The 23,173-nt window shown below is 32.4% G+C and overlaps 1 protein-coding gene across 1 annotated transcript in view; it reads right to left on the reverse strand.

Annotated features, from left to right (window-relative positions):
* Positions 1 to 23,173, reverse strand: part of LOC129230444 (phosphatidylinositol transfer protein alpha isoform-like) — a 68,135-nt gene that overhangs the window by 15,147 nt on the left and 29,815 nt on the right. The window contains exons 5-9 of the mRNA XM_054864845.1: positions 17,648 to 17,655; positions 8,540 to 8,617; positions 3,276 to 3,356; positions 715 to 792; positions 387 to 482 (exon numbers count right to left, since the gene is read on the reverse strand). Of these exons, the coding sequence (XP_054720820.1) occupies positions 387 to 482; positions 715 to 792; positions 3,276 to 3,356; positions 8,540 to 8,617; positions 17,648 to 17,655 (341 nt within the window). The remainder of the gene's footprint in view (positions 1 to 386; positions 483 to 714; positions 793 to 3,275; positions 3,357 to 8,539; positions 8,618 to 17,647; positions 17,656 to 23,173) is intronic.

A 23,173-nucleotide genomic window follows, 5' to 3' on the forward strand; every position in this document is an offset into this window, starting at 1 on the left:
AAACTTTGTTTTTAAGAAATGATGAACTCAACAGCGTATACTAAGGGTTTAGTGATTGGGGTGTATGTACGCTGTAAATGCAGTTAGAGGAAAAAACTTCTACAGCCTTCAAAATAGCAGCAGCTAGCATTTCTGAAGTGTTTTCTTTCTATTTTAAAATAGACTATTACTTATCATTGTAACTTGAGTTTCATAAACAATCGGCAAGTAGCGTTTATTAGCAATCCAGAAAAGAGGAAATTGAGATATCGAGGATAGAGATAGTCCTGAGAATGCCGGATGATTGGTTTTCCACTGTATAAGAATACGCTAACAGTGCATATTGTATCTAAGTGCTACCAGGGCAGCACTTAGAATTGGTTAACTTGAAATATTAGCAGTCTCACCTTCTGAATAAATGATTCCACTCTGTTCTGTAGCCCAAACCATTTAAATTCTACTGTCACTAACTTATAGGCACACATTATAGGATTACATGTTTTCTGAAAAGAAATACTGATTAAAAATATAAAAATTACAAATGTTCAAAACAAATGATCAATAACCAGTTTAACATTTTAAATTTAAAAACACAAATTTTTTGAACACTTGAATTAAGATAAAAATCCAGTTTTGGATGCAATTGTTCCCTCTCATTTTCGTTATCTTTATTTTTAATTTTTCAGACATGCATTGACAAACTATATCAAAAACAAGAAGTTAAAAGAGTTCTACCTGCCAACTTCCTACTAAAGGACCTCTCCCTGTTTTTTCAGATTTGAACTTAGTTGGATCTTCAGATTCTTTGTAATCCTGGTAAAAGGAAAAAAAAGTCAGGCATACATTAAAAACAATGGCTCACAATTAATACATTATCAAAAAGAGACTAAAGTAGTGTTTAACATATTTATCAACTAAGCTGAACATTTTACACAAATAGACAAATACAACTGTGACTACCAGCAAGACTCTGAGCTCAGCTAGGCTGGCCCTAGTTAGTTTATTTGTCCCCAATGAAGATCAATAGCCTTCTTAAAGCTGTCTACCCCCTTGCTCATTTTGAGATTATGCACATAGAGAAAGATTTATGATACATGATGAAAGAAGGTAATCCAACTTTCTTATAGATGCTCTAAGGCTCTTGAGGCTATGAGATAAAAAAAAAAAAGAAAAAAAAAAGAAGAAGATTAGCAACAAGGTGGCTCCTGGTTCCCGGATAAAATTTTATCAATACCTTTCAAATTAATATCAATGGTAATTTGGATGTACCAACCAAAACACATGAGAGCTACAATGGAAAACCAATACTGATTGCATATATTGACTGACGCACCTGACTTAGGCATCTATCTGGTTCTCCCATGTTTTGCTCACTCTCTTCAGACAAGGTAGCTATGTGGCACATAGTAAAAGAAGTATGCTGGATTCTTCTTACTTGCTATTCGATTTTTTCGCTAAAAAATCAAGGTAATGGACAAAGAACATGGTTTCTGGATCAAATTTCCTCGGCAGAGTTTTGCAGCAATTTTTAATTTTGAAAGACTTTAAAACATCAATTTCCAGACAAAGTTCAAATCTTAACTAATTTTATCCCAAGAAAGTTCTTTATTATTATGTTTCTCTAATATGCTGTCAAATATTCTGAAAGTTAAGTAAAATTTGATGGAAAACTCTGCGTTATATGAGTCAAAAACCTTCAAAAATTTTGCATATTTGAAAGAAATGATTACATCTACGTGGGTATAAGAGATACTTTCACAAAAATACAAAAAAAAAAAAAAAAAAAAAAAAAAAAAAAAAAAAAAAAGATAGGTTTTTAACTTTTTTTTGAAATTTATAGCTTATTCCCAACTATTTACAATGAAAAATGATCAAAACTTTTTTTTATTTCCTCAATTTGTTGCTGGTCCCCAAAATGAATAGTAGATTTAATTTTATTGGAAAATGACAGCTGGAGTATACTTTTTATGTGGAAAAAATTACAGAGTAATTGGTCTTTTATTTCTTGAAAAATCTGTAAAAATGGTAATTTTTGAAAGTGTCCCTATACTTTTGGTCATATAGTGTACTTCTCAAAGTACCAACTAAATACTTGTCCATGTGATAGTATCAATACCATTTTATCCAAACTTTTTCACAATGCTTATTATGCTAAAATAAGTTTGTAAAAAAGTATCAAAAGAATCCATTCCTCAGATTGAAAAAAGTAAATTCAAATGAGCTCAGGTTTCAGTACTTAACAGAAAATCTGCATAGAGGAACAAAATTTCATTTAAAATTTTTTCCAAAATAAGTTTTTTTTAATGACAATCAATGTTATTTTCATTTTCTACAGTTTTTTCAGGATATACAACTGTTACTCATGGACCAATGCAAGTTGCATGTCTAACAAGTGCATAATTCACTGGACATTTTTTTGAATTAAATGTTTTATCATTGTTACGATGTTTTACTGAGCATCCCTGTTGGCATGTGAAATCATCCTTGTCTACCATTACCTTCATTTTAATATTTACTTTTATTAGTAAAAGCAGAAAATCCTAAATATACTTTACTTTTATCGTCATACAAATTATGACGATTAAACTTCAGTACTCTTATTATTAACTTCAGTAACTCACTGAAGTTAAATTTGCATAAAGTCTCTGTTGTCTCAATTCCTCCCTTCTCTGGTTTCAAAATTTTGAAAATACCACAGCTTGCCCCTCAACAGATGGTGTGATGACATTTGTTGCAAGTGCTGTATTACAAAAACAAAATTCTGATTTTTTAAAAATAATGTGAGTAAAAACAAGCATTAAAATAAGAAGTATTTAAATAAGGACTTCAAGCACTTAGAAAGTTTAAATATGGAAGGGAGGGCTTGTAAGTACTTGTAAGGATGCATAAGGACCCTGGATAAACATCAAAGCAATGTAATTAGACTCAATCTGCTTAAAAATGACAGCTGTGTTTTCCAATTTTCAGTATTTATTAAGAAATTATTCTTCTGCTTCTTTTACAGCCATTATTAAAATTTGTTTCATTTTTTATCTTTCATGAACGTTTTGTGTTACAGCTCTTAATAAATGTGGTTTGTATATTTTGATGGTTGCAGCCAGAAAAGCAAAGTTCAATGAATTAAGTACTAAATCTGAGATACTCTTCATTCAAACTTCTGGAAAAAAAGTCCCAAGCTTGCTGATAGTGTTCAGCTTCTGAATGCTTTCAGAAGAGGTAATAGTTACACATTCAAATATTTTTAAATAGAAGAGATAATGATAGTTTTCTGTTAAAGGTAACAATTATCAACTTACTCTACTTTCTACTGAATCGTTGGCAATGTCGATAAAAACTACTTCACGATGTTTAAGTTTTTCAGGAGGCAATTCATGGGCCTATTAAGAGAAAGAAAATTTTATCTATAACAAACAATTGTAAACAAATACCAATAAATAATATTAAAAAAAAAACATCAGCAAATTCTAATTGCTGGAGCATAAAAGGAGTGTGCAACAAAGTTTCCAAAAGTATTCTAGTTTTGAAAATTTAAATAATGTATTATAGCTGTAATGTAATATATAAGATATTTACATTAGTTGAAAACTTTCTGGAAAGCCAATTATACTTCTATTTCAAAACAAGATTACTATCAAAATGTAACTTGTGATTTCCTCAGATGGAAAAAATGTCAGAATGCTTCTTGAGAATAGGGTACTTCAATTAAATTAAAATGATATTTTTACAAAAGAATGTTGTACAGAAAAAGTGTTTGTTTTTTGTTTTTTTTGCATTCAAACTCAAAGTATTTTTCAGTATACATTGTTTTCCTTACTAATAATGATAATAAAAAAACTCTTTAACGTTTAGTTTAGGGGAGACTGGGGCTAGTAGAGACATTTTCAACATTTTTGATATTATCATAAGATTTGAACTGAAATAAAATATTTAGTGTATCATTATCATTAGAATAAAATTTGAGTTATTCATTTTTAAACCAATTACAGGGCTCCCAACACATTTTAGCTTCAGAAAAGCGTAAAAGCGGACCATTTTCAATCAAAAAGGGGACTAAAGAGGACCAGTTAGGATCAAAAAAAGGACCTTGGGAGGATCACTCATAATTAATCCCAGGGAAGCACCAAAAGGCAAATTAGTTGCCAGGTGGGCTAAATTCGTGAAGATAATTCGTTAATTAACTATAATAATGAAATACAATTCTTTTATCGCCTGTGAAACTGATCTTTTTATCCATTGAATAATATTATTTACACAAATATTTGGATGGGGGGAGGGGGGCACTTAGTTCAGCACTTAAGGCAGCCTCTTTAGAACTAAATAGGCATAGTGATACATTTTGACTTGAATCAGGGATGCTGGTAGTCTCACTGAAAGATAGATGAAGCTGAGCTTCATCTTTCTGAGCTTCATCTTTATTTAGTTAAAAATTATTTTTATGTTTTCCTGCCTTGTAATGCTTCTGAATAGCGTTATCATACACCAAACAAAAAATGTTACACTCTTGTTGTTTTCCCCAGTCTCTAATTTTGTTCCCATCTTCATCAGTTTCATCTAACTATTTGCTGAGAAATTTGCACTTCCTTGTGACTCACACTGAAACCTAAAAAATATTGTTTTGATTTTCAACAAAGCTACAACTGAGTTTATAATAAAATTATTTTACATTTGAATTTTAAATTTAATATCTTAACACAGGGTTTCATACCCTTTAGGGAGAAAAAAATTTAAGCACTTTTCAAGAGTAAAAAAATATTTTTCAAGGTACTACCTTAAATTCGCATTATAAATATTACATGCAGATTTCATTTAATGCTAACATATAAATAACAGAAAGTAATATAAAAATCATAGGAAAACAAACTGCTTTTTCTACAAGAGACACTTTGATAAAAGATTTACTGCATTGAAAGTTTTCCTAAAAATGTTTGAAATGCTTAATCACAAAGAGAAGCAGATCACATGAGGCTTAGTTTTGCAATTTTCATATTCAAAGTATATTTTTAAGAATCATAAAACTTAGAAAAAAAAAAAAAAAAAAGAACTCCATGATTGCAAGGTCATGAGTGCTTTGAATTTTTATGGGGAGGGGGACTAATTCCCCTCTTTAGCAGGCATCATGACAATGAAATGATGTACATAAATTCAACTTTATAAAATTTTATAATTCAACTTTGTTCTAAATACAAACATTAAGTTAAAATGTTATGCACTCAATTGTTTACATTTAATACCCCCCCCCCCCCGTAAAAAAACAGTAATAACCGAAAATAAGCTAATAATTAAAATTAAGTTTGCAAAACTAGAAATTCGAATTAAAAAAAATATTATTTTTTTAGTTATTTAAATAAAAATTAAAAGAAGTTAATCTAATGTAGCATGTCAAAACTTTAAATTGCCAAAAATATAAAAATATTTATTAGATACAAAACGATTGAAAGCTCAGATAAGCAAATTTTCACGAACCAAGTTCAATTTTGGCATATTTGCCATAAATAAATAAATTTATTTATTTTCTACTAAATTAAACATAAAACATGCTAATCTAAGGTAGCATTTGGGAAAACTGCATTCAATTGAGAAAAATATTTTAATATTTTCATGATGCAAAAAAGATTCAAATTTCAAACACTAAAACTCATTTTCTGCGAAGTACGAGTAAGTTCAATGTTGCCATGGTTTCCAAAATAATTACTTCGTTAATTATTGAAATTAAATGAAAAATAAGCTAAAGTAGTACATGTCAAAATAACTTCCTATTGTCATAAACATCAAAAATATTTACAAGATGCAAAAGGATTGAAATTTCAAATGCGAGAAGCAGTTTTCCCCGAAGTCCAAAAAAGTTCAATGTTGACATGGTTTCCAAACTAATTCCTTCGTTAATTATTGAAATTAAGCGAAAAATAAGCTAATCTAAAGTAGTATATGTCAAAATAACTTCTTACTGTCAAAAACATCAAAATATTTACAAGATGCAAAAGGATTGAAATTTCAAACGTGAGTAGCAGTTTTCGGCGAAGTCCGAGTAAGTTCAATGCTGTTATGGTTTCCAAACTAATTCTTTCGTTAATTATTGAAATTAAACGAAAAATAAGCTAATCTAAGTTAGCACATGTCAAAATAACTTCCGATTGTAAAAAAACATCAAAATATTTACAAGATGCAAAAGGGTTGAAACCTCAAACACGAAACCAATTTTTTGCGATACTGCATATCGAACCTATGTTCAGAAAATTGCACTGATGAAATATTTTTAAAAGAATTAAAGAAATCTGAAGTATGCTTTAGATTGCCTGCAATGATTTTCGAAAGAATTCAAGTAATAAAGAAACTTTTCATACATTTTCAAGGCTTTCAAGCACTTAGAAAATACTCTTTTTTTCAGGAACTTTTCAAGGTTTTTCAAGAACGTAAAATTTACAAACATATGCGACTGTAAAAGAAATGGCGCATGCGCCACAACATTACTTCAGAATTCATTCGCAAAAGGGGTGGTTCATAGCAGCATTACTATTACAGTCAACGCGCGACAACGCTAAGTCCCAAGGGACCGCCTAAAATGTTTTGAGTTATGGGAAGTTTCCACAACAGTCTCAAGAGCTCGGGATCCAATGAAAACTTTGAGATAAAGGAATATTCGAGTTATCGAGATCCGAGAGTTCATTCTTTATTGCAAAAGCGAGGCTGAAATTCCGAGAAATATCCGCAGCACCCTGCTCGCGATTCAATATCATAACTCCTCCCCCAAACCTCTTTTTTATGGATTTCCATGATGCAGTGGTTGAAGGAGGAGTAATGATGTCAATCTGAAGCGAAATAATACGGGAAAGTCAGGTTAAGGCGCTGCGGTCACGTGTTTGGGTGTACAGTATCTTTTAACGTAATGGAAAACTTTTAAAATCTGATTTTTAAGTAAAAACAATATGAAAGCGCACTAATCGGACAAAAATGTTAAAAAGTGGTAAAAAGCGGACTTAACCCTAAAAAACGAACTTTGGCGGGAAAAGCGGATCATTTGGGAGCCCTGCAATTATTAACGCCATTAACGTTCCTTGTTGCATAAAACAAATTTTTCGCAACTTGAACTATGTCACAACTTGACCCATAGTGGAGCCAGTAGTGACATGTTTAAGGGCCATTGCAACGTATAAATAACACTTGCAAATACGTTGTTACAAATACAAATTATGCAAGAAAGGCAATTAAATGGGGTTTTTTAAATTAAAAATGAGAAATTTATTCATTTATAACATTTTTAACACAATAAAAACAGTAAAGTAAGAATCAACAATGTATAATTGCAAAATTATAGATTACTGCAACAGGGGCGCCCATATTGGGGAGCAAGTGGGGTCGCGAGTCCCCCCCCCTTACAAATTAGAACTTCCTTGCTTTTAGTACTTTTTTCTTAGCAAAAATGTAAAGACATTTCTTCTCCAGCCATTAATGAATAAGTTATTAAAAACGACAAATTTTAGTAACTCTAATCTGTCCTGAAAATGGTTTCCATGGGGAAAATATCCTGCGAAACTATGGGGAAAATATCTGAGCTCCCCCTCCGTCTTATAATTTTGCATATGGGCGCCCATGTACTGCAGACACGCATTTTGGGGGTTGCCATTTTTTATGCAAAATAAGTGAGCGTATGGATGAAAAGAGTGTTTTCAGATCCTATATTTACCTCAAATAAAAACAACCAAACATATTTAAGACTTCAATTTCAAAAAATTTTAGGGCAAGAGCCTCCGAATTTTTTTTTCGAGTCACACAAAGCATAACAAGCTTAGAATTCAGCTCAGAAACTTTTTTTTGAAAGAAACCTTCAACCTCTTCTCCTAAATTATCCAGAAGATAGCTTAAATTTACGGTTTTAATACTTCTTTCAGTTTCTGAATTTTTTCTTCAAAGAGCACCTGCCCCTATCTCAACATTATCAAAGACAATTTTTTTCTGGAAACAACCTTCAAATATTCTCCTCTTCTTTAAGTCATTGAAAAATTGCTTAGAGCTAAAGATAGCTGAAGAGTTCTAATCCAACTTCAGAATATTTTCGAGGATGACCTCCGAATCCCTACCTCTAATGTTCACGAAAGATCATAATTGCGCCTTTAAGACTTTAGTTTGGATGCTTTCTACAATGAGCCCATTCTCCCTTTACCTTGCTACGAAAAGCCTGAAAGTAAAGACCTCAGTTTCTAAAATTTTTCCTGGATAATGCCTTAGAGTCCTTTCTCAATAAATTCTTGCAAAGATAGCCTGAAACAGAGTTTCTAATAGTTCAGCTTTTTTCCATAAAAAGGGGTTCTTTGTGACCTTGAAACTAATGCATGAGTATTTCTTACAATTTTTTTTATATGCTGCTTTCTTTTTTCTCTGTCTCTTCCTTCCCCGAGCTCAGAACTATAATTACGAAAAAAAGCATAGCTAATTTATTTCATTCATTATTTAACCATTGAAAAAGTAGTACTCCAACTTTATTCCACATGAAATAGGCACCTATGCAAGTAGAGAAAATATGAGATTGATACTACATTTTGCTCCCAAGAAAAACCAAACTTACGTTGAACTGATCTCCAGCATCTGGACAGTGCATTGTTTCGATACTAATAAAAAAGTTATTTTTCATGTAGTCTGGATTCTAAAATTAAAAAAAAAGGAAAAAAAATCAATAATAAGTATTGAAAATATAGTAAACAACTAATTCTAAAATTTAAAAATGAATCATAGAAAATACAGCATTGATATCAATTTATTTGTTTAATAGATTCAAAAGTAAATGAGTTAACATAGTAAAAGAAACAAAAAATCTGCTCCTAAACAAACATAGTTACAGCAGCAAAAAATAATGACAATTTCACAAGTGATTAATCTTTAAATAATAATATCATATCTACAATTTCAAATTCCCACAACCTAGAGGTCATGAAGTCTAGTATTGATTTTAATGTAGTTTTTTAAAATTTTTATTTTTAAAGCTAATTAATATAAATATAGTTGTATACATTTTATTTTGGCAAATTTAAACAACCTTTTTTATGTGTTTTTTTTTTTTTTTGCCAAATAAGAATTTTAACCTGACAAGACGTCAAAAGACATTAAAATACAATTTTTAAAAGAGTTGAGAGAGTCCTGCGGGATTGACTCCACACAATAATACGAAATCCCATACAATTGAAATTGGTCCAGGATTGTAACCCCTATGCGTTATCTAAAGACATAATATATTAATTTTACTAGCTTTTACCAGCGGCTTCACTCACATTGATGTAGTTTTTTTTCCATCGATTCAAGTTAATGGTAAACACAGGCAGAGGTCAAATTGTTACCAAAAAGTGGTTTTTTCCCCAGTTTTGCCGACAATTCGGATTGCCTCCCTTCTTTAATCTATTAAAAGGTATGATTAAAACTGAAAATCGGGGGGGGGGGGGGGGATGAAATGTCGGGGAAACTGGGAAAACTCCCTAATTGAGATTTAAAAGTTACCGAATTTGAGGTAATCGTTTTGGGATACCTTGGATAAGGTTCCCCCAACCTACTTTGTAAAACTGTGTTACTAATTTTCATTGAAGAGATAGTGTTGCCAAATACTGAGATACTTCTGGTGACCATAAAATGCTTCCCGAAATGTTTCCAAAATAAATAGTAAAATTTAGAAATTGTGTGCAAATTTCTGCTGTTTATGGATTTGCTTAATTTAGTTGGCGGATTATTTTACATGTTAACAAATGATTTAAAGAAAGAAATATTAAAGAAATGGCAATACTTTGGTTACATGCTGAAAACCGAGAAATAGTATTACGTAGTCTATAGCTTCAAAAACAGCGACAATTGAAAAAAAATGCCAAATGCCTTAGGTATTGAAATGATTCAGCAAAAAAGTTTAGCGAGATTCCTGCTGGTCGATCAACTACCCAGTGAACTCAAATAATAAAAAAACCCCTCATAATTGCATCAAAGTTGCGTTAAACTGGAAAATAATCAGCAAAATTCATGTATTATTTGCCAATCTTGTACAAAAATCTTACTTTAAGATTTGACTTGAGAAAAGCCTTGAACAGTCAGATGAAAAGCAAAAATAGTCAACAATATTGTCTGACCACAAATTGTATGGAAAGACAAACATCCGTTTTACAGCCGTAAATGGACGAATCTATTATCTTTTACCGATGTCAGCTTTTGCAGAAGCAGAGTCTCATTCAAATGAGCAGAATACGAGCATCAAATTTTTACTTTTCCCCCTTATTCACATAGATTCGTCTTATCTGGGCGTTTGAAAATTCCATGCAATCCGTGGTTGGACAGTACAACAATTGTCGCTATCGATGGGGAGTTGAGATGATACACTAAATACTGTATTGGGTTGGGGAAAGCCTTCGAACAGGGAACTAAAAAGCTCATGACTTGTTTTTTATTCTACTTAGAAATTTTGAACAGGTGCCATCTTTAGGAGAAAAATCAGCGCTTTCGATGGACACATAATGTTAATATTTGCAAGTATTTTTTCATCCCCATATAAGATAATTTATACAAAAATTGTGTTTTATTGCCTCCCCATGGGGGTTTTGCCCCCCCATAGCGGGATGAAAACCACCCTATGTGTTATTCTGATGCATAAGCTATATTTTTGTAAAGTTTCATCAAAATCCATTCAGTAGTTTTTGCGTGAAAGAGTAACAAACATCCATCCATACATCCATACAGTCAAACTTTCGCATATATAATAGCAGTAAGATTATTTTTCCCATAGTTAGGATTTTTTTTTTTTTTGCAATAACAAGTTGCTTATCAAAATAGCTATTTTTTTGACCAACCCAATTAAGCACATAAAGCTCCTTAATTTCCACTAGGAAGTAGTATACATCAAAAATTAGAGAGCAAAATATGCTCCCCTTCATTGAAATAACATGCATATATTTCATTGATTTAGATCATGAGAATACATTTGCATTTGAAGATAGGTTACATCATGACAAAAAAAGGAGTGATAAATCATTCTAGTAACTTTTGAATGACTATTATTCATAATGGCTAGAAATATTAAATATTGCTTGACCTTGTTTACTAAACTGGTGTTAAAAGCAGTTGCTGGAAATAGCTGCTAATTACTATTTTTTTTATTGCACTACTCACTACATAGCATTTTTTTTTTTTAAATATGGCATTAACTACAAACTATGAGAAAAGTAGCAAATGCTTCTCTACTTGTAATCCGCTACTTCCGATCACTGAATTTAAGTCGAAATTTTTGAGATACCGTATTTCTGGGAGTAAGCGCTGCATCAAAATATATTCTCTAAGAAATTTTTTTTATGTATGCACCGCAACCCGGTACAAGCGCTGCACCTGTCATAAGTGCCAATTCCAACATTAAACTTAAAAGCACAATTAGTAGTAAAGAAATTTGGAATGAAATGCAAATGAAAGAAATATTTTTAATTAACGCAACTATATATACTTTACTGTAAATATAATTTTTCTTGCCTTAGGAGGAGACATTGGTTGGTTATCCAAAGTGAGGGACGCGGACCTTTCTCCTCACTGCCTCATCCATGTCAAACTCACTGGCCCAAGTAGCACAAAAATATTGTTTGACGTAGAAACGACATAGGTCGACGTTTGAATATCGAACAAAAACGGATAAGGTTCTTGAACCATTAGAATTATGTTGAAGCATATTTTTTTGCCATCCTGATTTAAAAAATCATTTTTACTGCTTATTTGGACTTTTGAAATCAATTAATCATCATTAAAAGCGTTTATATAGTAATATTAAGAAACAATATCATATACTGTATTTGTAATCTGGACAATTCAATCAGATTGAACATCATAACTCAGTTCAATAGGCGCCATAGGCAGCTCTGTGATACTGGTAGACGATAAATTTAATAGCAACATAAAATTGAACAAAAAAGAACAAAAATTTGAAAAAACAAAAATTTCAAAAAATCCCGAAATACCCTGGGGCCTCATCAGAGAGTTACTCTCCAAGGGTGGGGAAAAAAAACCATGAGATGTCTCGTGAGTGCTGCTGGCAAAATTGCCTAAAAACGCATCACCAGTACCACAACATCTCACAAAACAAGCAATAGGGGTTACTGAAAGTCCAGAATATAAGCAAGAAGTAATTAAATTGAACATTTAGAAACCAAATAGTGCAAGCGTTACAGAAAGTTAATTAGAACGATTTCATAACTAATTTAAACTACAAGAGAAAAAATCACAATTGAACAAAATAGCAAAAGAAAGAAAATGTAACAAACAAATCCATGGAACAAACAAAATGACCCACTACTTCTCTTTCCATAAGCTTGCAACTGAAATTTTCTCATAAGATGCTCTGGATATTGGTTCTCAGTTAAAGGTAGCAGTTAAATTTTGAATCTTTGTCTTCAGATTTGTTTTATTATTGCAGATTTTTGTATATCTAGTAATTTGTGAGATGATTATATTTTTGAACACTTTTTTACTAACACAACTGCGAAAATGAATTAAAGAATATACTTTAAAATCAAAATCGTTACATTTATCATACAAAGCTACACTGGGATCTTTTTTTATTTAGTTGAATGTTGAGATCTAGGAAATGAACTGATTTTTCCTTATTTGTCTGTTTTAGCAGTAGTTCATTTGGGTAAATTTCTTTATATAAATTGTGAAAATCATTGATGTTAAAAATGTTGATGTCATCTATATATCTAAAAGCTGTTGTTTATTAAAAAAATAGATTCGTAATAATGCAAAAAGATATTGGCAAAAGCACTAGAAAAAGATGTACCCATTGGGATCCCGTTGATCTGTCTGCAGAAAACTATGTTTATCCAAGAGTTTATCTAGATTGATGTATTTTTCATATTTGTCAAAAATCCTAACTGAAACGTCGATTATGAGATTGTGGGGAATGTTAGTGAAAAGATTTTCAAAATTAAGCGTATTAATACTATGAATATTGTATATACCACTGTTTAAGAAATCCAGAACTTTTTGGTTGTTCAAAATTATGAAACTTTTTTCGCGTGCAATTTTGGCTAAGATATTTTTAAGATTTTTGAAAAAAAAAGGAACCAGCTTGATTATTGTAGGAGTATATTCCACTAGTAACGAATCAGAAATTTTATAGAACTTTTATGAAACTTAACAGTTATAAAAAGGAAAGGAAAATCGAAATTGAGATGTCACGTATTTAGAATTTTGTCGAAGGCATGTATTCTTTTCTTTAAACGGGATTCAACTTCTGTGACTTTTATGTATGTATTAATATTTGTATATTCCTTCTGTAGCATGTTTATAAAAAAAATTGCACATGAAGCAAAATTGTCAGCCGCTTTATCAACAGTAGTTATATTAAAACTTGTTTATAAATACAATTGGTCCACTGAAGGCTTTATAGAATGGAAGAAAAATATTTTGGATGAATTCGGCTATTGTTATAATCTTCCGGAGGTTCAGAATAACAACATAATTGATAAAAAAAACTTTTGTTACTAGTGGAACATACTCCTACAATAATCAAGCTGGTTACATTTTTTCGAAAAACTTAAAAATATCTTAGCCAAAATTGCAGAAGAAAAAAGTTTCATAATTTTGAACAACCAGAAAGTTTTGGATTTCTTAAACAGTGGTATATACAAATTCAAAGTATTAATACTTTTGATTTTGAAAATCTTTTCACTAACATTTCCCACAATCTCATAATCGACGTTTCAGTTAGGATTTTTGACAAATATGAAAAATACATCAATCAACATAAACACTAAACAACAGTATAGAAGCTTTTAGGTACATAAATGACATCATTTTTAACAACAATGATTTTCTCAATTTATATAAAGAAATTTACCCAAATGAACTACTGCTAAAACAGACAAATAAGGAAGAGTCGGTTAATTTCCTAGATCTCAACATTTAACTAAAAAAAATCCATGTGTAGCTTTGTATGATAAATGTAATGATTTTGATTTTAACTCCTTAAGACCGAGGCCGCCCGAAAACGGCTTTGTAGCTTAGATCCGAGACCGCCCGAATACGGCCCATTTAAACGAATGCAGGGGTAGTGGGCAGAAAGAGACCCCTACTGAGAGACCACCCCAAGGAAGTTCCTTTCTTCTCACCGGTAGTCATTTAGCAAGTGACAGCGACAATTGCATGAATGGAGAGCTGCTAACGACTTGAGGTCACATGGTATCCTCAAAAAATGAGAAAAGCCGAATTCGATTGTGTTTTATTTATCCTGCACTTTTAATTCTCACCTTTTTATGGCAGTTTTTATGGCCTTTTTATGGCAGTATTTTGGGTTTTATAAATTTATGTATGAATTATCATTAGTAAAAATAATACAAAACAATGTTGATAAAGCACACAATTTGCAAATAATTGCATATACATGCTTTGGGGTTAAAAAGAAGTTCGAAACACGTGTATGCAACTACTATTTGCAAAATTTTGCCATCGGTTAATTTTTTTTCCATTATTTTTATTTTCAGCCTCGAAGTACTTATTTCCTTCCAGTTTTAGAATCTCAAAAGCAACGATTAGCAAATCAGAGCTAAAAAGACATCTAAACAGATCTGTTAAGAGCTTGAATGAGCCCTTGAAAATAAACTGTGCCCCCCCCCCCCCACACACAACTGTTACCTAAACAGTAGCGCAACAAAAAACGAGATACGAGGTCATAATTATATTAAGAGATAATAACTACATGTACGCACACACATAATATGTATATTATGTAAGCATGGTCCGACTAACTCCAAGGTTCAGGTCGCTCTTGTGACTAAAAAAAATGCCTTGGCAACTCTTCTCCCAGAATGGGAGAGAAAACAAGAATTATGTTACCATATTATAAAATATTTAATTTAGTAAAGGGTCACTTTTCCTTTTGAGTTCAAAAGTGTGAGTAAAGTCATACTTACTAGTAATATATTAAAAATTTGCACTTCTAAAAATGTAATCACGAAACAGCATTTTCTAATTTTCTTCTGAACAACATGTCACTCACCCTCAAAGCAATATATTTTATGCATAGATATCTATCTTTATATATATTAAAATAATGAAATAAGAAGTTCTGTGTTTGTCTGCCTCGCAACAATCGTTAGAAATCTCTAACAATGGAAAGTTCAGGAAGAGTTCAGTTAAGGATGAGATTTAATAATAAAAAAAAAAAAATGTTGTGTGTCATGCTATGTATAGTGCGGCTGTAATAAGTTGAGCTACGACGTTGGCAATGTTTACTTTTTCTTGAAGAAATTAGAAAAATATAGAGATGTAGTTAGATAGATAGATAGATGGCTACAAACATAAGTAGATTTAAACACATGTACAGAGATATAGATTTTTATTATTATTATTATTATTTAAGATATTCAAAACTCTTCATGTGCCGCAAAGTATCACATGTCGCTTTGGAAATGATTCTTAGGAACCATCAAATTTACTTTAGCAGTCAGCGAAGGCAACATTCTTGGAGAAGAAAGAGAATGGCATAAAAAACGAATTGTGCAAAAAGGCGAATCATCTACGCGTTGATGGCGGCTAATATATGTGTATAACATGTATTAAGATTTACAATCAATATGCGAAAGTTAAGGGATTTGGGAATTAATCCGGCAAACCTTCTCTCGCCATGCCCCTGTTATATATTTTTTCTGATTTTCTGTAATTCTAAAATATGTCTCTTAAAAATCTAAAAAATGTTTATATTTCTGAAAAAAGAATGTTTTATAATTTTATTATAGCCTTTTTCAATAACTTTATAAAAAAGGAAAAAATGTATTAAAAAGAACTATATGTTTTATAATTTATTATTCTGCAGAAGATGCAGAAGAATAAAAGTTATTGGCTGTGCTCAAACTTTTTTAATCAATCGAAATCGGGGGAAATGTTTCCAAAAACTAAAGCTGCTAGAAAGGTTAGGTATTTTGCGCTGTAGGCTGAACATGATATCAAAAAAAAAAAAAAAAAAAAGAATGAACTGATTAGCAATATGGTTAGGAACTGATGGAAAGTCAGGCTGTGAGACCACCTCAAAGATCCTTTCTTCCGACCGAAGTATTTTCAACTGATGGGACAAGTGACAGTGATGTACAATTCCCAATGGCAATACAACTACAAGGATTGATAGCTAATAACTTGTGAAGATGCCCGCTTTTCAGGAGGTAGGGGAAATGAAGAAACATTGATATTCATTCTTTTTCATTCACGTGATTTGTTCTATTTTTTCCCTTTGAAATTCTTCATTCCGAAGTTGCTTTTAACTTTTGAATATTTCGTTTGTAATTCAGATGTTTTATTCCTAATTTTAAAACATCTCATGTGTCTATAGATCGCAGACAGCTGAATCAACATAAGCGATAAACACTAGACTAGGGAAATATCGAAAAAGGCTGCACGCCTGAAGCGCGACAGCGATTAAGGTGACAGCTTACCACGCCTCCTGTAATTAGTGCACACAAGAACTGGCGAGATGTTGCCGATGGGGGTCTCAGAGTGGACGATTCCATTTCCAAATTAGCCTTTTCGAAAAACAAAGAACTTAACTGTAGTAAAAAATTCCCTCCTTCCCGGTCTTAAAGAGTTAAAGTATATTCTTTAATTAATTTTCACAGTTGTGTTAGTAAAAAAAGTGTTCAAAAATATAATTATCTCACAAATTACTAGATATAAAAAAAACTGCAATAATAAAACAAATCTGAAGACAGCAATACAAAATTTAACTGCTACCTTAACTTAGAACCAATATCCGGAGCATCTTACGGAAAATTTCATTTGTAAGCTTATGGAAGAGAAGCAGTAGGTCCTTTTGTTTGTTCCATGGATTTGTTTGTTACAGGTTATTTTGCTATTGTGTTCAATAGTGATTTTTTCTCTTGCAGTTCAAACTAGTTATGAAATGTTCTAATTAACTTTCTGTAACGCTTGTATTTTTGGTTTCCAAATGTTCAATTTATTTACTTCTTGTCATGCTTATATTCTGGACTTTCGGTAACCTCTATTGCTTGTTTTGTGAGATGTCGGGGTAATAGTCATGCTTTTTTTAGGCAATTTCGCCAGCAGCACTCACAAATCATCTCATGGTTTTTTCCCTACCCTTGGGGAGTAACCCCCTGATGAAACCCCAGGGTATTTTGGGATTTTTACAAATTTTTGTTCTTTTTAGTTCAATTTTATATTGCTATTAAATACATGGTAATATTGTTATTTTTTGAAATCAGAAGTAAAATAGAGATCCTTGCCAACATCGAAAAACTTTGTTTTATGCCAGAAAAAAATATTGAAACACAGACGTACTTTGATATGACTGACATACTTTTCTACGTTAATCGTTATGCTGTGCTTCCTTCCGGCAGCAGGACGATGTGTTGTCATCTATTGGCAACATTTTCAACGTTTTTAAAAAACTTGGATTTTTTTTACTTGAAAAAAAAAAGACTACCCACCACACCCTTTTATATGTGCTGCACCGGCTATTTTTCTTGCTATTTTCTTGTATGCACCACAGCGCTTAATCCCAAAAATGTGGTAATTAAATTTTGAGAAAATAATTTGGAGAGAAAAATTTGATTGCAGCTGACAGTAATATCAGAACAGATCATAAACAATATTTTCAATAATTAGCAACTTAATTTCCTACCCACAATAAAAAGCATACAACATTTGAAATACTTACTGTTATGACTGGCAAGGTAAAATACACATGAAAAAGAAAAGAAATAAATTAGTATAACAATTTTTACAACGTTTGGTATTCACTAAAGTTATAGATCACTGAACAATAAATGATACAGGTAGTTTTGTAGTATCCTTGTAAATTAAAAATATGGAATTTTATATGGCTGATAAAAAGAATGGAAAATAAAAACAAGTTTAGGTTTTTAAATGAAAAGTGTAGCAATGTATAATTAACATACACCAACAGATCAGCCCCAAAGCCAAAGGATAAACTAAAGCTTTTTAAAGCACCCTATTTGTTAAAATCTTGTTTAAATAATAAAAAATGTTTAAATAATAAATAATAAAAGTCAATTAAGAAGGCATTTCAGTCTAGAGGCTCGATTTCAAAGCGATTTTTCAGGAGTAATAATAAAAAATAAATAAATTAAAATAGGAAAGGAAAAAAAAAACAGTAACCATTTTTGCTATCAATTTTTTATCAGTTCTTCATTGATGCTTGATAAGTATAAAAATGCATAAGGGAAAAAAATTCAAAATTGAAATCAGTAGAGGCTGACAAAGTGGGGACTTAGAAAAGAAAAGGTGTCTACTAGTTGACAAGATTGATCTGAGACATAAAATCTAGGAAAAGTCTTTTGAAACAAGGATGTAGAATTATTTGGACGTAGCCGATTTGGGAAAAAAATCGCAAAAAAAAAAGTCTTTTCGGAAAAAAAGGCTTATTTTTCGACTCTTTTTTTCAACTTTGGTAATTTTTTAAACATAGTAAAAAAGCAAAAATGCAGAAACCCCTACATAGAGACAATTTTGATAGTATTAAGAAAGGCTGTACCAAATTTCAAATAAATCTGTGCATTAGAACTTGAGATATCTTGTCAACCATATCGCAAAAAAGTAGTTTCAAGAAAAACACGTTTAAAGTTTGCAGTCTCATTTAGGGCAGTCTGAGTGACTTAATGGTCTGCTATACTATACTTGAAGTTTTTCAAATCAGCATCCCTGCCTTATACATTGTTCCTTCCTATACCTCAAAAGTTACATTTTTGGGAGATCTTTAGCCATAAGCACAGTTCTGCCTTCTTTTGAAAATTCGGAAGATCCTACTTCGGAGGGTTGCTCTCGTTTGCTGGCTTTTTCTTGTCTATCTGCATGCAAATTACTTTTTCTTTGACTTTTTTTTATCCCTTTTATAATTAAAGCTTGAATTTAATACTGAAAAAATACACAGTACACAGGTAACGCATATCCACATGGCTTGATGGTTGTTTGCCAGGTATATATTGAGAAAAAAAAAATGAATGTATCTTAACAAAATTAACTATAACTCCGAAAATATACCGAATTTCCGTAAATCCTCTTAGAGGCTTATTCTTAAAGGCCTAAACTTTGAAAATATGAAAAGAAAAAAAATCGCCTTTTTTTTTTGGAATTTCTAAACTAGATGCCCCTTTAACTAATACTAGCAAACATAATCAGGTACTTTATATTAAATGGGTTAAAATTGAAAACTTGTCACAATATTTTATGTCACTGTTTGTCATTGTAGGCTGAACGGCTTGACTTGATTTTTCTCTAAAACGGGAAGGGGGGAGGGGGTCTCATCATTCTTTACCTCTACATATTTATGTTTTAAAATACTATGGTTGACAGTATGGCTTTAAGCCAAGGCTTTGGGGGGGGGGGGGGGAAGGGACCTAAACCCTAAGCACCATAATTTCACCCTTGTTAGGACTCAAATATTTATCATTGGTAATCAGTAGTGGAATATTTACAAATTCACTAACTGTGTCTATGCAATGGATCTCTTTTATACATCTCACTTTTTATATATCAAGATTTTTCCTGCATCAGGGCTGATCCTAGGGTGTCGGCCGCCCGTGTGCAAAGAACTAATGTGCTGCCCCTCAAGAGTAATTTGCATATTTTGAATAATCTTAGACGTCCATATAAATATTTCTTCAAATTTCTATATCAAATTCTAAAAGAAGAAGAAAAAAAAAAAAAAAACAAGAATGATGAACTCATAAAAATGAAGAAAAGTTTTATAGTAAGAAACTTAGGTATAATTTATATCTTTGAAGAAAGTAATAGATACCAAAATTTACTAATCGTAAAAACGCATTTTATAATGTCTTCGGTGACAGCAGAGAAAGGATAGAGGAGGGGGGATTGCTCCCAGAAGATTATCGAAATTGGCGTACAAAAAATAGTTTAAGTAACCTTTGGTTGTGTTTGGTTGCAAGGAGAGAAAAGAGTCAGGTATATTCAAGGTGCATGGAGGAATTTTCGAAATTGACGTCAATATCGCAATTTTAGGAACTTTTTCGAGACTTCAGGGGAAAAGTAATGTTGGAGTTCTCTCCTAAAATTCTTTCAAAATTGAAATCAATTCGAAGCTATTTTTTGTGACCGCAGCTTGGGAAAGATTGGCGCTCTTACAGAAATTTCCGAAACAGAAGTTTTAAACAAGCAGTTTTGGGTTATCTTTGTTGACGTTGCTAGAGGGAGGGAGATTCTATCATCTCCTATCAAAAGTTTTCGAAATTGAAGTTTAAAACACAAATTTAGGCTGTTTTTGGTGACGGTAGGGGATCTGGCGGCTTTCCTCCGCTAATTTCTCGGCACCATTGTTTCAGAAACCCATTTTTGGCTATATTTGAAAACAATAGGGAAAACGTGAAAATATTCCGAACCGAAATATTTTTCGGAACTAAAATCCATTTTAGGCTATTTTTGAGAAGGAAGGGTTTTGGAGCTCCCAAATGGATATTTCTAAAAGCGCAATTTTATGCTATCTTTGGTGACGTTAACAAAACTGAGAAGCTTCGGCGGATCTTTCGGATATTTTTCGATATTAATATCTGAAAAACACAACTATAGACTTTTGCCCATCTCACTTCGACGATTGATGGGAATATGCCCTAGCGCGGTGAAAAGTACATAAGCCAGGCAGTTCTCCAGAGTTTTTTAGAAAATCATATTTTACGCAGTGTTTGATAACGATGGGACAAAGAGCGTGCAGGGGGCTCAGTATTCCCTCACAAACTGTTTTTTGAAACTGAAGTCAATTTCAAACTGAGGGTGTGGGATTAGGGGGCTCTCTAAAGACGCTAATTGAGACTATCTTTGGTAGTAATGTTTGGGAATGGATTTTGGCGCTCTCCATTGCAAAAATTTCGAAAAAGAAACACGAAAAATGTCATTAAGCAAATTTTGATGACATTAAGAAGGACTGTCCCCTGAAAACACATTTTGGATTTTAAAGCCAACATTTTCATGCTATGTTTGATTAAGTTAAGGTGGAAGGGGTGAATCAAAGATTTAATTGGGTCCTTAAAATCGGTGGTTCAAACAGCAAAATTTTCCGAAATTAAAGTCCTAAAAACGCAATTTTAAGCCTTCTTTAGTTTTGTAAAAAACTTAATTTGAATTAGTCTCGTCAAGGAGGTCACGGCATCCTTTTGGATCTTCGTTTTGGAGGTACGTTTAAATTTACTACCCGAGGCAAGAGCCCTGATCTGAAACCGGGCAGTTCATTCGTGATTTTAATTCGAAAAAAAAAAAATGCTGTAAAGGGGGAAAATTAGAAAATTTTAGTTTGTTATTCATATATGTTTGACTCTCAGGGGAGTCGCAATTTTCCACTGTCTCTCCGCGCATCTGAGATTGTTGAAAACAGAATTTGTTGTTTTAAATGCTTGCGACAGTATCTAATCAGTATAGCTTTTGTTAAATATAATATATAAAATATGTCTTCATTGTTTAGGTCTATAAAAGCTTGGGGGGGGGGGACGGTAAACATTAGTAGCCTCATGGGCCCTGAGTGCTCCCTTTAGAAGGCACCCTTTCATGCTTCAGGAGGGGGCCATTTCCCTTATTCCCCTCCCCTGTATCCATGCCTAATTACCGGTTCTGTCACAAATTTTGCAACTAAATGAAGCATGTGTGTAAAGAGTAGATATTAATGGACAATGAACCAAAACAATGTTCCCTAACAATCTATTTATCTTAAACTATGTTATGCTGTCGGGAAATCAGCACTTACTTTGATAATTGAACATTTAAAATTCAGCATATTTATTTGACTTATTATAAGTTATCTTGTGAGCAATTCTTGAGGAATTTTGCTTGATTCAAAGAACTATATGATGCGGCCTGCGGCCGCCTTTGTGTGGTGCACACCCTGCACACCTGCTAGGATCGGCCCTGTCCTGCATTTTGCTACTTCAATACATGGATGTTCAATTGTATTAATTTTCAGAACATCTATTTAACTAAATCAAGTGCCAGTAAAGAGTTAGCAATAAATTGAAACATAATTAAAAAATATAAATTAATATTATGGCTGATTGAGGGAAAAAAAACCCTCGCAAACTCTCCAACAAATGGATGAATGAATTTAAAAAAAAAATATCGGGTGTACAAATAAGTTTTAAAGGATTTTCAAGAGATGTCTCCCTAGCATTAACCCTTCAAGCGGCCATGATGTAAAATTCCTTCACCCAGCGATGTATCGAAGAGCGGCCGTGTCGAAAAATTTCGCCATGAATATTCTTCCATAGAATTTTACGCAGCAGCCGTTCTCGAAGCAGAATATTCAAGGCCAAATTTTTCGACACGCCCGCTCTTCAAAACATCGCTGGGTGAAGGAATTTTACGTCACGGCCGCTTGAAGGGTTAAATCGAAATGGTCGATGCTGCAACTAACTTCATTTTATAACCTCATAGTTAGGCTTTCATTTTCTGTATGTGACATTTTGATAAGGTGGGAACAATTTAGGTTTTGTGTGCCCTGAATATGTCAACTTTTGGGCAAACAAAACACAATTTGCGAGAAAGCTTTTTTTCTGCTTCATTTGAAGAAACTTATAGCTGAAGGCTATTGAATGCCACAACAGGTTTACAGGGAACTGAATTGGAAGTGCCGAATCAGAGGCTATATTGGTCGAAGACTTGTGCCAAATGCAAGAAAAACTAGCAAAACCATGGGAATGATCCAAAAGGTAGGATATTGGGTTCTATATGAACTGAAGATAAGGGACGTTGAATGCCGTTGTTTCACTAGTGAGCAGCTGCTTCCATGGCATAAAATAAAAGGTTTTTGCATCGCATTGTTACTGGTGATGAAAAATGCGTCCATTACGATACCCTCAAGCACAAAAAATCATATGGGATATCCGGCCACACGCCAAAGTCGAATATTTATAATGGCAAGATCATGCTCTGTATTTGGTATGAAAAATTGAGCGTAGTGTACTATGAGATGCTACTACCAGGTGAAATCTTCACAGGACAGATTTACAGAACTCAATTGATGCGGTTCAGATGAGCACTATGAGAAAAACAGCCAAAGGTAATTTTGCAACATGCAGGGATAGAAGTGACATTTGCCAACAAAAATGTAGGAAAATATAGGAATTTTCTGAAAAAAATATAGGAATTCGATGGAAAATATAGGAATTTTCTGCAAACAATATAGGAATTTTTCGAAATAATATAGGAATATTTTGGAAAAAAAAGG

This window comes from Uloborus diversus, chromosome 1, assembly GCF_026930045.1.
Source record: "Uloborus diversus isolate 005 chromosome 1, Udiv.v.3.1, whole genome shotgun sequence".
NCBI lineage: Eukaryota > Metazoa > Arthropoda > Arachnida > Araneae > Uloboridae > Uloborus > Uloborus diversus.